Raw genomic sequence first — 15,077 nt, forward strand, 5'->3', positions numbered from 1 at the left:
TGTTAAACTCTATACACATTACAGAGCACGGACTGACAATACTGGTGTGTTGGTTTTGCTTTGGAACATTTTTACTCTGAATTTTCTGGATTATAGATGTAATATATTTCATTAATACGTAACAAAATCGCTTCTTTTCTTAAATATTAAGGATAAAGTTAAAATTTGTGTAAGTGAAAAGATGTGTTAATCAAACGCGTCCTGGAGTTCGTAGTTCCAATAATTTCCAGATAAAATAAGTTTTTAATTATATTTTTGTGTGAAATGCTATAGCAATATATAAGTCATGATATTATACAGAAAATTGGAGAAAATATTAAGTTCAGATCTGTGTCTAAGCACCTTTAAGGTATATGGAGCAGATTTCTTTTCAAGTACTTCTCTGCCCTATATTAATCAGATATGCATGGAAAATGCTTCTAGTATGTTTCATTGTACCAGTCCAGGTTTTAGATGCTGCAATTTCAGCTACAGAATGATCAGGTTAAAGTTTTTGGAGCAGATTACAGCTTTTGGAGCAGGTCTCATTAGTAACTAAAAGCCCTATTGACCAAACTTGCATGGATGATACATCTAGGGTGCACATTATAGCCTTGCTTCAGATGCTGGATCTAGCCTACATTTTCAGGATAAGTGACAAGGTTTAAGATTTTGGAGTAAGTTCATTTTAAAGTATTTTTGCCCTACTGGACCAATCTTGCATGAATGGTACATCTAAGGATGCACATTACTGCATGGACTTGCTTCAGATGCTGAATTTGACCTACATTTTCTGGATGAGTGACCAGGTTAAAGTTTTGGGAGTAGGTTTATTTTAAAGTATCTATTTGCCCTACCTGGACCATTAACTTGCATGGATGACACATCTAAGGATGCACACTACTGGACTTGCTTCAGATGCTGAATTTTACCTACATTTTCCAAATCAGTGACCAGGTTAAAGTTTTTGAAGCAGTTTTTTTTTTTCTAGAATGACTGTAAGCCCTATGCTAACCAACTTTGCACTGATTCAAGATACATATTGATGCACTCTACCAGAGTTGCTATGAATGTGGGATTTGACCTATATTTTCCATATGAGTGTCCCAGTCAAAGTTTTGGAGGATGTCCATTACCATAAAGAAACATTAAGGCCTATCTGAACCAAACTTGCATGGATGATGCCTCAAGGGATGGACACTCTAACTTATTTAGATGCTGGATGTGACTTGCATTTTCTGGACGAGTGACTAGTTTGAAGTTTTTAGATAAGTCTATTTCCAAGTACATGTAGCTGCAAGCCCTATCAAACCAAAATTAAAGACTGAAACTATATAAAACTGAGTAACTCATTATTGTTCAAAATTTATACCATAAGAAAAAATTCAAAGATGTATACTTTTCCCGCCAAAATCCTGTTTTGAATGACCTTCACCTTCCCGACTTCCGTTATGATCTGCGCCTGTGTAAAAAGCCATTTCCCGGATGAACGCATGCGCTCCGTTAATGGCCGACATTTTGCGCCAAGTTTCTGGATAAGCAGCTAAACTTTAGCGTTTTTCTTACAAATGCAAACCGTATGCACTCGTTTGTATAGCCTGTTTTCATCTACGTTTATTGTTTTGTTATATATGTGACTTTCATATGTTAAGGAAATATTGTTTTTCTTAATATCTAAAAAGTTTACTGTTATATTATTGTGCCGTTGCACGACAAAATGGTGTTGTGGGGTATCTAGGCAAGAGGAGAATATTTGCAAAGTTCCACTTTAAAGGACTGAATCTAATAATGGCAACGGTGGAATACGATCTTGATACTTCTGGAGGATTAATGGAGGTTTGTCATGAATTAAATAAGCATTTATTCGGTCTTTGTGGATTTTTTTTTGGTGCGTGTGGACAATATCTAAAATACGAAAACCGTCATGGCGGCCATTCTTAAAATCTCTCACTGTTATTTCATTGTAATGTACAAGAATATCAACTTTGAATTGATCCATGTCAGTTTAACAGTCCTTTTTACACTGACAGGCAATAATTTAGAGTTTGAGATTAATTTGTCGCAAACAATGTTTTCTTCACATAAATGTTTAAGAAATAATTAAGTTCGATTTAATTACAAAATGGAGAAATGTTCAATTTGTGATTTAGTTGGAATTATAACTGTTATTAAATCTTGTACAATATCAAAATGAATATCAATTATTTATATATTTATTGACACCAATTATCGAAATATGTTGCAGCAAATTCAAAAGCTTGTTGCTCCTCCAGTAAGTGATGAAGTACTGCGCCGACAGAGAAGAAAAGAAAGGGAGAGTAGAAGACAGGGTCGGGCTGTAAATCATGATAGTTGTGACAGTTGTAAGGAAGGAGGAGATTTACTCTGTTGTGATTGGTGCCCAGCAGCTTTTCATTTACAGTGCCAGTAGGTTTCAGCGTAACATAAGCATTATTTGGATTTAGCATTACTTTTATTATTAGAGAGACATATATTGATTATTTTAATTCAGGCATGTATGCTACAGTAATAATCATTTGCCAGAATATTGGCAATTTCAGTAAAGATGAACTTGATTGATTCTCTGACTTTTGATATATTTTTATTAATAACTTTTAATTGAATTTTTTCCCTCATACAGTGATCCTCCATTAGAAGAGGATGATGTACCGCCTGGTGAATGGCGATGTCATCGTTGTAAGGTCTCTCCACCCAAGGCAGAGGTACAAAAAGAAAAGAAATAATGTTGCAGCAAATTAGTTCTATCTGAAAGAGATATGATACAGAAGAATTGGACATTGTTAAATAATTTATTCTAAAAAATGAAACATAGGTTTCTTTATATTAATACAGCCATCTAAAGATAAAGAAAAAGATGATGATGCCTCTTCAACCAAAAGCAATAGCAGCAATACAAGTCGGAAATCCCGACCACAGCCACCCATCCCTATCATTGAGGAGATTTTAGTTGATACACCCACTACAGAACATTTAACTCCTTTACAAAAGTTGGCCAGAGCTGCCCAGTTGATGAACCCAGTCCAGTTTGATTTACCCAGAGACATAGCTTGCACTACACCACTGCCTGGTATGATTTCTAGGAATAGAACTGTAGCCAAAAGTACACAATAACACATGATTTAAACCAATACTTGTCAAGTTTGCTAATTTATGATGGGCTAATCAGTTGAAGAAATAGATAGTGCCAAATTTTGAGCAGGCTAATTTATGTATGTTTAAAGTATTACATTTATTATGATTTTCTTTAGATGGACAACATGCAATCTTTCAATTATAATGTTTTTGAAAATTATTATGATTTTTTTGTGGATGGAAAAAAAAATGCAGTCTTTTAATTTTAAGGTTTTTAAAAATTATTTTCTAAAAATTTTACTCCCTGCAAGTGTCAGGTCTGTTGCCCTCACAATCTGAATCCTGGGGTGAAAAAAATCATAGAATGAATGGGTGGAGCAAAAATGTAAGCTATAATTACATAAAATTAATAATTGAAGTGGTTAACAGTTGAAACTGAGGGGCCATGTGGACCCCTAACTTTTTACAGTTTATGGGCCCACATTATATGAATTAAAAAATAACAACAGAATGTTCCTCAAATGTTTTAAATTGAACTGGAAAGGGGGGGTATAGTCCTCAATAAATTTGCGGTGTTTGAAGTTTCAAGAATTTAAAAAAAAAAATTGATCCAATAATATATTGTTTGTTATATTTTGTCATGTGTAACAGGGGGGCCAAATTACATGACATACAACATTGATTGTTGTTTAACGTCCCTCTCGAGAATTTTTCACTCATATGGAGACGCCACCACTTGCCCGTGGAGGGCTACAAATTCTGACCTACACTCGGCACTTAGGGCCATTGAGCAGTGAGGGATCTTTTTCGTGCCAGCACCTACTGCAACAAGGGACCTCGGTTTATACGGTCTCATCCAAAGGACTGGTTTCCACGTCCCGCAGTGGGATTTGAACCCGCGACGTAAGGATCAACTCCTTACTCCGTGACTCTAGAGCGGACGCTCTAACCACTGTGCTGCGCTGGTCACTACAACACGAGATGAAGTTTGATTCCTGTCGACTATTGTGAATTTGAAACAAACCATTGCGGTTGGAATATCTGACAATCATAGCAGATTTATTACATTTTTATATTTAAGAACAATCTCAAATGTTTGCTCATGTATTTATCAAAGAAATTTGTTTCTTAACCACTTTGATTAGGTAAATCGCCATGTTAAGCTGAGGTCATGTACATGTTTGAATTATCTGCTTTGCACGCAACACAAATTATCTGGTTAATAGAGCGTTTTATTAAAACTGAAAGTACATATACATATTAAAAGTGAAATGTGATTAGGTTCTGGAAAAAAAATTGTGGGCGACTAGGTTCAGAATACGTAATGGTCCACAGCAAATTTTACTTGCATTGGCAAGCGGGCAAGTGATTATCCACAACCTTGATTTTAACAGAGGAATTTTTATGATAGTTTTTTTTCCTCCAGGATCAAGTAAAAGGAAATGGTGGGGCAGAGATAGGAACCCGAATAAGAAGTTTGCTCATGAATTAGATAATGGGTTAGTTCCTCTGCCAGCAAAGCTATGCTTTTACTGCAGCAAGTAAGTGACCCAAGTACTTTTGCTTGTCTTTAAAAGGGACTATTTTTGTATATGATCATCTGTAACATGAAGAGGTTTATTATGAAGAAGATAATCGTTTATACAAAGTTCACAAACATCAGACATTTTGCTGAAAATTATTCTTCTGTGCATTTCAAGGAATGTAAATGTATTTGTGTAATGAACATTACTGCAGAAAGTTGTTTATTCAGGGAAAGAATAGGTTTGGGGAAAAAAAACCTATGAAGATAGCTAATAAATATGAATGAGACTCAATTCAGTATCATATTCAGTTCTAAACATTGCACAATAAACTGTTTATAGGAGCTGTCGTGTAGGGGCCCTCGTACAGTGTGATTACTGCCCCTTACTGTATCATCTAGACTGCCTTAATCCTCCACTAGCTTCTCCACCTACCAATCGATGGATGTGTCCAAACCATCCAGAAAATGTTATTGTAAGTGGGAAAATATAATTATCAACATTTCAAAATTGATAAAAACAAACTGAATTATATTATTGATTTGAGTTTTAGATATTTTTAGCTCACCTGAGCTGAAGGCTCCAGTGAAATTTTCAAATCACATTTTGTCTGCCATCCGTCTGTCTGTCCATCTGTATGTAAACTTTTCACATTCTTGACTTCTTCTCAAGAACCACTGGACCCATTTCAACCAAACTTACCAAAAGTATCCATGGGTAAAGGGAATTCAAGTTTGTTAAAATGAACTTTAATGAAGGGCCACACCTTCTTTCAAGGGGAGATAATTACAAATAAGTGAAAAATTAAAGACATCTTCTCAAGAACCACTGGGCTAGATAATCTGAAACTTATGTGGAAACATCCTCAGTGTAGATTCAAGTTTGTTCAAATCATTACCTCAGGGGGTAGGGTGGGGCCACAATGTGCAATCATAATTACATAAAAATCTTTTAAATAAAACCTTCTCAAGAACAACAAAGCCATGATTGGTTATATTAATTCAAAAGCATCATTAGGTAGTATAGATTCAATAGTGGTCAAATTTTGTCCCCCCCCCCCCCACCACCACCACCACCACAACCACTTTTGTATTTAAACATTTTCAATACTGAACTGATTTCCTAGCCAAAGTGCTAAGGTGACCAATGTGCCTATGGGCCTTTTGTTTATTTTAAATCCAGGATGAACATCTGTTGAAAAGTGTTGGCCTAACTGAGCGTATAAAATTATGGAACAAGTTCAATAACCGCATTAGTCAGCATACCGTCAAACTCAACTTTCTTAACAAGATCCACAGAGAGAGTCCACCTTTTAGGATCAAAGTCAAACATCCGAGGCGCAAATCATTAGCGGTAAAAATATTCTCTCGTTTTATCTTATTTTTTCGTATGTATTTAAATGATACTGCTGAGAAATATCCGTTAATGTCTTTTTTAACTTTTAATGAAAAGTATGAAGTATCTTAAAATTGGTGCAGTCCTTTCTTGGTCTAATTTTATTTATTTTTTTTTTGTACAGATTCCAGAAGCAATCAAACTTCATTATCAAAACCCTTCACCCTTACTTCCTTGTGTTACGGATCCTGACACGACAGCAGTAGTGGAAACTGACGAGAAGACAGTCCCTGACACTACACTGGAAGATCAGGAAGAGGTAAACTTTAAAAAAAGAAAAGAAAAGAAAAGCACTTTCCCCTTTGTTTTTTTTTTTATTCAGTCTTGGTCCTTTTGAGGTTCAAGATAATGAGATTTGACTGTATTTTCCAGTTTTGAGTAATAAATAATACCAGTTTTTGTAATCTTTAATTTATTCACAATTCAGTCTACTCATGCAAAGAACAAAGGTGACGCTTATCAGAAAAATTAACATAACTGGAAAACATGAGAATTTTAACATTAAGTATCTGTTAGAATTATCAAATATTGCATTGTTAATATTCATGCTCCATTAAATATTGAACATTTCAGTGGTTGTCTGCAGTTGTTTCATTACAAACCAGTATAGCCAGACATTTAGCTCAAAAACAGATACAAAAGTCCTCATCAGAATCTGGAAAATCAGAGCAGAGTGTTAAAACGGAGAAACCTACAGCCTCAGTGCAACCTGTGATCCAGGGTAGTGACTCGCAGCCCAGTGAAGGGGGCTTGTGTGATTCTAAAGTGACTAATATGGAGGTGGATAAACCCCTTAATGGTCCTCTCTCAGACCCTATTTCAAATGGACCTTTGGAAGGAAATCGAGGGGGTGCAATATCTTTATTGCATCCCCCAGGTCCCTCATCACAAAGTTCTATGAATGGGGAATTGGGGGAATCTAGTAAAAGTAAATCAGAGACTGTTTTAATCAAATCCAGGAGTAAAAGTGTTGATGGATCTCCAGCCAACATAGTGAGGGTTAACTGGGCATCCATGGACAAACAGACCACCTCAGGGGCATCTACTTCAACTACACCATCTGGTAAAAACATTGTCATTAGTGCTATCAATAAAGCTAACAATACTGTAGTCACAAAAGTGTTAGGTCCGACTCAGGGCAACAAACTCCTAGCAAACAACGTGGCAGCTAACAGTGGCAGCAGCTCAACATCAATCCTGTCTCCGCGCGTGTCTGGACAGTCAGCAATTAAAGTGGCCAGTGTACAGGGCAGGACAAACACTGTAGGCTCAACAGCCAAGGTCATCACTGTCTCCACACCAACTACTGGTAGGTCCTTATACACAGGCTAAATTTCATGCTCGGAAATATTTATGAATAGGAATAAAGCAGAGGAAGTGAAACTTATGAAATAATTAGTTTTATTCCTGATATATTAGTTATCAGACAGTAGAATCCAAAGAAAATTTCTGAGACAGGTGCATAAAACTCTGATCCTGAAGATGTAATTTTCTGAACAATGCTTTATTACAGGTAAAAGTGGAGCCTCATCCAATAGCAATATTACGATCTCAGGTGGCAAACCATCTTCCACTACTGGCAGCCAGAACTCATCCAATGCCATAGTCTCCCTAAATAACTCACTCCAACAATGTCTAGAGGGAACAGGTGGTAAGTCTGCCTTAAAAACTCACTCCAACAAAGTCTAGAGGTTACAGGTGGTAAGTCTACCTTAATAACTCACACCAACAATGTCTAGAGTGAACAGGTGGTAAATCTGCCTTAAAAACTCACTGCAACAAAGTCTAGGGGTTACAGGTGGTAAGTCTGCCTTAATAACTCACACCAACAAAGTCTGGAGGTTACAGGTGGTAAGTCTGCCTTAAAAACTCACACCAACAATGTCTAGAGTGAACAGGTGGTAAGTCTGCCTTAAAAACTCGCTCCAACAAAGTCTAGAGGTTACAGGTGGTAAGTCTGCCTTAATAACTCGCACCAACAAAGTCTAGAGGTTACAGGTGGTAAGTCTGCCTTAATAACTCACTCCAACAATGTCTAGAGGGAACAGGTGGTAAGTCTGCCTTAATAACTCACACCAACAAAGTCTAGAGGTTACAGGTGGTAAGTCTGCCCAACTCACACCAACAAAGTATAGAGGGAACAGGTGGTAAGTCTGCCTTAATAACTCACACCAACAAAAAGTCTCCCTAAATAACTCTTTCCAACAGTGTCTAGAAGCAACAGGTGACAAGGGGTAATCAAAAGAGAATTACATGAAATTAAAGTAATTATAGCTAAAAAAGAATTTTTCTGGGACCTAATGTATGTCATTGACGTGGTAAGTTTCTTTTCAGGTTGTGTATCTGTGAATATTTTTGGCCTCTGACATTATAATTTCATTTATCATATACATGTGGCAAAAGGTTTTTATTGAGTGATGAATTATGTGCTTCAGATATAGAACTGAGTAAGTTGGATGAAAAACTGATTCAAATCCTGGCCTGGCAAAGACTTCAGCAATTGTTACCATCCAAATCCAGTTCCCCACAGACCCCAAACAAGAAGGGAGTGTTAAATGGACTGCTAAATCAAGCAGGTGTGTGAGACAATGTCCTGCAGATATCAAAGAGTTTCTGACTGTCATGTATACTGAATTAGTCAATATTAAACTTTTAAAGACCTTGTTTGCAGCTGAAAATAGATATAAACATATTAATTTGAAGTTTTTTAAAAAAAATTATAATAGGTAGCACTGAGGTGAAAGCCCGAGCCGTCCTTTGTCCTCTAACCAGCAAAGGCCAGCCGATATCCATGTGTTACAGGACCCTCAATATCGGAACAGGTCAGTTCTTAATTTAATTTCAACTGCTTATTCATACATGTACATTGGTGTACAGTTGTACATTATATATTTTCATACGTTTGATACTTTATTGTGTAGGTGCGGACATGGATGTGTGTTTGACCCAGTTTGGACACTGCAATTATATTTCTCCCAAACATGCATATGTGTTTTATGATGAGGTAAAATTGTGTTTTGTTTTAGCATTTCACAGTTTCAACTTTCTACCTATAAAACTTGTAGAGAGGAGAGATTCAGACATGTAACTTTATATATCATATGAAACGGAATAATTTATGAATTAGCATACAGTTAAACTTCAGTATCTCGAATACCATGGATATGTCGAAGTGATTTGGAAGTCCCAACAACATATTCCTTTAGTATTTTACCCTTGATATCTTGAGTCCTCTGATATCTTGAAGATTTTTCTCGGTCCCATTGAGTTAAAGAGAGGTTTGACTATATTTTATTAATATGGGGAGGAATTTTATGCAAAGTCCTACTTAGGTATAGAAAGATTTATAATGGAGAAATTATTTCCTTGATTTTTCAGACAACCAAACACTATGAGCTTTTGAACTACAGTGAGCATGGAACAACGGTGGACAACGTCCTATACTCGTGTGACTTCAGTGACAAGCCTTCGTCAACACCACAGCCCACGTCTGTTGTCGCAGCTGTCCGCAAAATCATAAAGAATAAGAAAGTGGAGAAAGCAAAAGATGACGAGGCAAAGGAAGAGAAACGCTTGACAATGAGTGGCAAAGCTAATGAGGCAAGTGATTGACTCTTTATATAGCATAAATAACTAACTTGCAAATTTCATGGATTATATTAACAAATGTTTTAGACCTTTTGATTAATTAGCTAATTAATTGATTGTAGAACAAGAAGCCTTGTAATTGTAAGGCCAGTAGCTCAAGTTTGATTGGAGGGAGTGGTGCAGGATGGGAAGGAACAGCACTGTTGCATCATGGGAGCTACATCAAAGTTGGTTGTCTTCAATTTGTGTTTAGCATTGTGGACCATGCAACTAATTCTTTAGGACAGGAAAGAAAGAAAGAACCTATGTCATTACTTAAATCAACTCTCAGAGGTTCAGTCCCATAGATTTCATATTGTCATTATTTAGGAGATTTTTTTTATAAATTGTAATTAGCTCAAACTTGAGTATTAAATTAATGAGGAGTTTATAGGTATTATTTAAAGAGGTATTTAGATTTATAAAGAAAAGGAGGTTGTATTTTATTGGTGGATTTTTTTCTTCTTCTAAGAGCTTTGTCCAGAATTGGGCCAGTACTTGAATTTGTAAAGAGAAACATCAGTGTTGTCATGACTTCCTATGGAAATGTACGTCAACAATCTTTAGCTATTCTGTCTATGGGTTGTTTTTAATCTTTTGTAAGGAGTTACCTATGGAATTTTAAAAATAATGTTTTCCTTGAGTACCTATCCCAGTAAGACAAAGTTAACTACATACATGTGTGAGTGCTCGACAGATCTGATTCTTCCCTAACCTAGAATGTTCAGGGCTGATCAGGTATTGACTACTTATAATTTCTGTTCAAGGATCGGTATTGAGTACTGTTAAATCACTCCTATCCATTGGTTGGTATTTTTACACTTTTATCCATGGTCTTCAAAGAAAATCGTGTCTGTTTAAATTCAGTTCATTTAAAACGATGGGAATAAAAGAAATATATACAGCAAGCTCTATATGAAAAATAAACAGATGTGAATAAAGCAGTCTCAAGCAATTTAAAGCCTGATGGTTTTTTGTTAACTACAAACTGTTGAAGACAATTTCAATCCGAATCATTCTTTACAAAAGCCAAATAAGAAACAGATATTTAACTCTATGCATATATTTTTGCATTCCATATGATATGACATGGACCCTCTTGTAACATTCAGCACTGATTTTTCACTAGAAAACACCTTGTGTAATGGGTAATTACAGAATTTGGGGTGGACAAATGTCATGTCATATTTCTACCTTATGTTTCTCTAAACTATGTGACTGGGTAAACTCTCCCTCATCTTTATGAATTTAATAACTTTCAGTCTTATTTTCTTGTATTAAAACTGAAAAGACAGTTTAACCACAGTAGTTCTAGATATTCATTATGAAATCTCCTGTGCTCAAGGTTTTGTATCACATTTAAAGATTTATACCTTCAGATAAAGTCCTCGTGTAAAGTGTAGAAGCTCATTATAACACGTTAAAATACTACCCCCCCCCCCTTTCCCATTCTCCACCAGCCAGCATTTTATAGGGCAGCTGAATGTTCTCTTTACCCCCCTCAATGTAAATATCATCAGAAATGGTTCACTCAGGGTTGTCATCAAATCCACAGGATCCAGGAAAAAATGCAACTTTTTATAGAATTTAATTCCATTGTATGTGAAGGAATATTTCTTTTGTCAAGCTAATTCTGATTTTAAGGAATCTTTTGCAGCAATCAATCATGATATATCTGAACTTAAGTAATTATTTGATAAGAAACTACATGTATATGGAAGTGAGATCCTTATTTTGCAAAATAAAACAGCAAATTCAAGGATTTTGTATATTTCATAATCGAAAAAAATGTAAGCCACTTGTTGGATAAAACTATTTGTCATCCTGATTTCAATAATAAAGGGTAGCAAAGTCCTCAATTTCTTTATTTTCAATAATTAAGGGTATTTATGGAGGTAAAACAAAGTTTGGTATTTGTCGCCATCTGAAGACAGATTATTAAACTATTAAAACTCGACATTATTGTGACAACAATAGCAAAGTCCTCAATTTCTTTATATATAAGGTGTACAATTGTCATGTTTAAAACATGTATCTTCACTGTGTATATTGATAGTGAAAAAAAGAAACCAGAGATTTTAAAGAATGAAAAGACTGGTAATGTGAACAAGTTTGACTTGTGAAAGGAGTTGTGCAACTGCTGAAAAATCAACCCGAAAGCTTTAATGTTATATGACCCTCATCTTTGAATCCCAAGTTAGATATTCTATATATATCCTATGTTTATGATTGTTTTTACACATTGTTTTTGAATTTAATTAGGATTATTTATTGTCATTTATACAATGCATTGTTTTGTTATGATATTTGCATTTAGTGCAAGTATATGTAGAGGAAAATGATATTTTTAAATTGTCAAAAACTGTACATAATAAAATAAGTCTTAGAAATGACATTATTTTAACCACACTGTAAAAATTAGCATGTACATTTCAACCAGACATATTGTGTACATACATGTACTTTGCCTAAAATATTTATGCATGAAGCAAAATCATGTCTTCGTAAATATTGCGCAGAAAATTCTGTTACAAATTTTTAGTCATTAAGCATATTTTAGAAGGTAACCCTGGTTACAATAAAATTGTGTCAATTGGACATTGTCAATTTTGTTATAATAGAATCTGCTTGAGAAACATTTGAGCAAAAAACAAAAATCATCATGGGTGTATTGAATTGAACATATTTTATTGACAAAGCCAAAAGGATAAGACACAAGTTCTACAACTTAGATAGTCTTCTCCTTATTCAAAATTTTATAACATTGCCATAATAAAGTACAATTATTCTCAGTAACAATGGCTGTAGTTAACAATGCCCCAAAGAGGGAAAAATTTATTCTTCAAAATTTTAAAACAATGAAATAATTCATACTAGAGCTGTCCTAATGAGACTTGTACCCAAGAGGGGTATGCTACTGCATCTTATTAAATATTAGCTACCACGAGCAAGCTTGTCTGGAGATGAGCCAGAAAGTGACTGAACCACTGAGCTTAACCTTGCATCTATGGGAGGACATGGCGATTCCAGTATACCTCTCTACAACATTATTTCGAGGGATATAACAAACTGGTAGGGGTTTATCTAAAGGATTGAGTAGTATGAATTTACCAGTGAGTGATGGATACAAGATTATTTTCGTAATTTTCATTTGCTGAAATGATGTCACGTGATATTCGTCCTTTTGCAATATTGACGCAAAAGTGCGCCCGCGGAATATGATATCGCACGACTTGTTATGTAGAACGTGATTTCATAGTATAATAAGCATGTTTTTACCATTGTGACGTAGTGAAGCCAAGTCTGTTCAGTTAGGACCGTGTCAGATTATTCACTTTGAGTGATTATATAATATAACTATTACAGACTTCAAGGAACGGTCAATATGTGGTTCTAAGGACCCTTTTCAAGTGATATTGACCCCAGACACATAAAATGATAGCGACCTCGGAAGCTCGGTCGCTATCACTTTCTGTGTCTTCGGTCAATATCACTTGCCATGGGTCCTTAGAATCACATATCGATCCACGCTGAAGTCCATAATTGTATAATATCAAGAGGCTCATGGGCGACAATGCTCATCTGAGTCAATATGACCCTGCTGTTCTTCAGCAGCAGATAAATCCTATGTGAAACTTTAATCACCCATTTTGACTCCCACCTATCATGGGTCATGATTTGACCAAATGCCTGAGGATGTTTCCATATCAATATGACTAATCATGGTTTTGTTGTACTTTTTTCCCCATATATTCCTATGTAAAACTTTTATCCCTCATTGTTGCCCCACCCTGTTCCTGGGAAGGGGGCATGATTTAAACAAACTTGAATATACATTACCTGAGGATGCTTCCATATCAGTATGACTAATCATGGCTTTGCTGTACTTGAGAAGATTTATAAAGATTTTTTTCCCATATATTCCTATATACCGTATAACAGGTATTTTCTGTGGTTGGAAATTTTTGCAAATTGACCCCTGAAAGGTAGTAAATTAATTTCTGAATTTTCAATTTCCCACCCACCCTACCTCCAGGGGTCATGATTTTAACAAACAAGAATCTACACTATCTGAGGATGCTTCCATATCAATATGACCAATCATGGCTTTGCTGTTTTTAGGAGATTTTTAAAGACTTTTTTTCCTATATTTCTAATGTAAAACTTCGATCCCCCATTGTGGCCCCACCCGAACGCTGTGGGTCATGATTTGAACAAACTTGAATCTACACTATAGAATGAAGGTTTCACATAAGTTTCAACTTTTTTGGTTCTTGAAAAGAAAATTTTTGAAAGATGCCACGAAATTCTAACGAATTCTTAATTATCTCCCATTGAAAGAGGGTGTGGCTTTTCATTTGAACAAACTTGAATCCCTTTCACCCAAGGATGCTTTGTTGCAAGTTTGGTTAAAATTGGCCAAGTGGTTCTGGAGAAGAAGTTGAAATTGTGGAAGGTTTACTGACAGACTACAGACAAAATGTGATCAGAAAAGCTCACCTGAGCTTTCAATTCAGGTGAGCTAAAACTGGTTGTCCAAAAATATATCCAATAAGTACATGCCACATTGAGTGAATGGTTTTTTATTAGCTTGCCTGAGCTTTCAGATTAGCAGTTGTCAAGCATCCATCTGTCTACCTGTCTGTCAATATTACAATTTTTTTCCCCAAGAACCACAGGGCCAGTTTATCCAAACATGGCACAGATTGGTGAAAGGGGATTCTAAATTGTTCAAATGAAGGGCCATGCCCCCTTCAAAGTGGAGATAACAGTAATCAAGAAAAGTTAAAACAAGGTGGGGTCATTAAAAAATCTTTTCAAGAACCAATTTACCAGAAAAGATGAAGCACATTTAATACATGCTCGGATCTAGAAAGGGGGGGAGAGTTATTAAATGTATATACTAAAGCTACTTAAAGTGACCTTGAACCCCCCCCCCCCCCTTGAAAATGTTGGTATGAAAAGTCATAAATATGAAGCTTTAGAAGTGAGCGGCTACCCCCCCCCCCCCCCCCCCCCCCCGGTTTTTTTAACATTTATGGCGTAAATTATAAATTGTTCAAATCATAGGCACCAGGTATAGATCAGGGCTGCAATAGGGGATAAAAGTCTTGTATGCACATAATATATGATGTAAAAGCTCAATATGTATTGTTCAAGTCATGGCCTCTGTGGATAGGGTGGGGCAACGGTAGGGGATCAAAGATTTACATGTTAATATATATAGGAAAACATTATCTTCTCCAGAACCAATGAACTAGAAATGAGCAAACTTATATAAAAGCTTCTTGACATATGTAGATACTTAGTCTAATTAAATTGTTCACATTTTGGGGATAGGATAGGGCTACAATAGGAGATCAAAATTTAAAGGGGACTATATAAAAAATTCTCAATAGTAGGCTAGGACCATTATGCAATTTTAATATAAAAGCCTCCTCTGGTAGAAGTGTGGATTCT

At 35.7% G+C, this 15,077-nt stretch overlaps 1 protein-coding gene across 1 annotated transcript; it reads left to right on the forward strand.

Moving 5' to 3' along the window:
* Positions 1-1,530: 1,530 nt before the first annotated feature.
* On the forward strand, positions 1,531-12,215 carry LOC133175531 (PHD finger protein 12-like). Its single transcript, XM_061310648.1, has 15 exons — positions 1,531-1,815; positions 2,225-2,406; positions 2,621-2,702; positions 2,833-3,067; positions 4,499-4,613; positions 4,938-5,070; positions 5,778-5,948; positions 6,115-6,249; positions 6,564-7,299; positions 7,504-7,641; positions 8,426-8,566; positions 8,717-8,812; positions 8,912-8,994; positions 9,369-9,590; positions 9,701-12,215. Exons 1-15 carry the CDS (start codon positions 1,768-1,770, stop codon positions 9,923-9,925), a joined length of 2,742 nt encoding a protein of 913 aa, XP_061166632.1. The 5' UTR covers positions 1,531-1,767; the 3' UTR covers positions 9,926-12,215.
* The last annotated feature ends 2,862 nt before the right edge of the window (positions 12,216-15,077 follow it).

Source organism: Saccostrea echinata, unplaced genomic scaffold, assembly GCF_033153115.1.
Source record: "Saccostrea echinata isolate AGI-Se365-2 ecotype Australia unplaced genomic scaffold, CSIRO_AGI_Sech_v1 ptg000062l, whole genome shotgun sequence".
Classification (NCBI taxonomy): domain Eukaryota; kingdom Metazoa; phylum Mollusca; class Bivalvia; order Ostreida; family Ostreidae; genus Saccostrea; species Saccostrea echinata.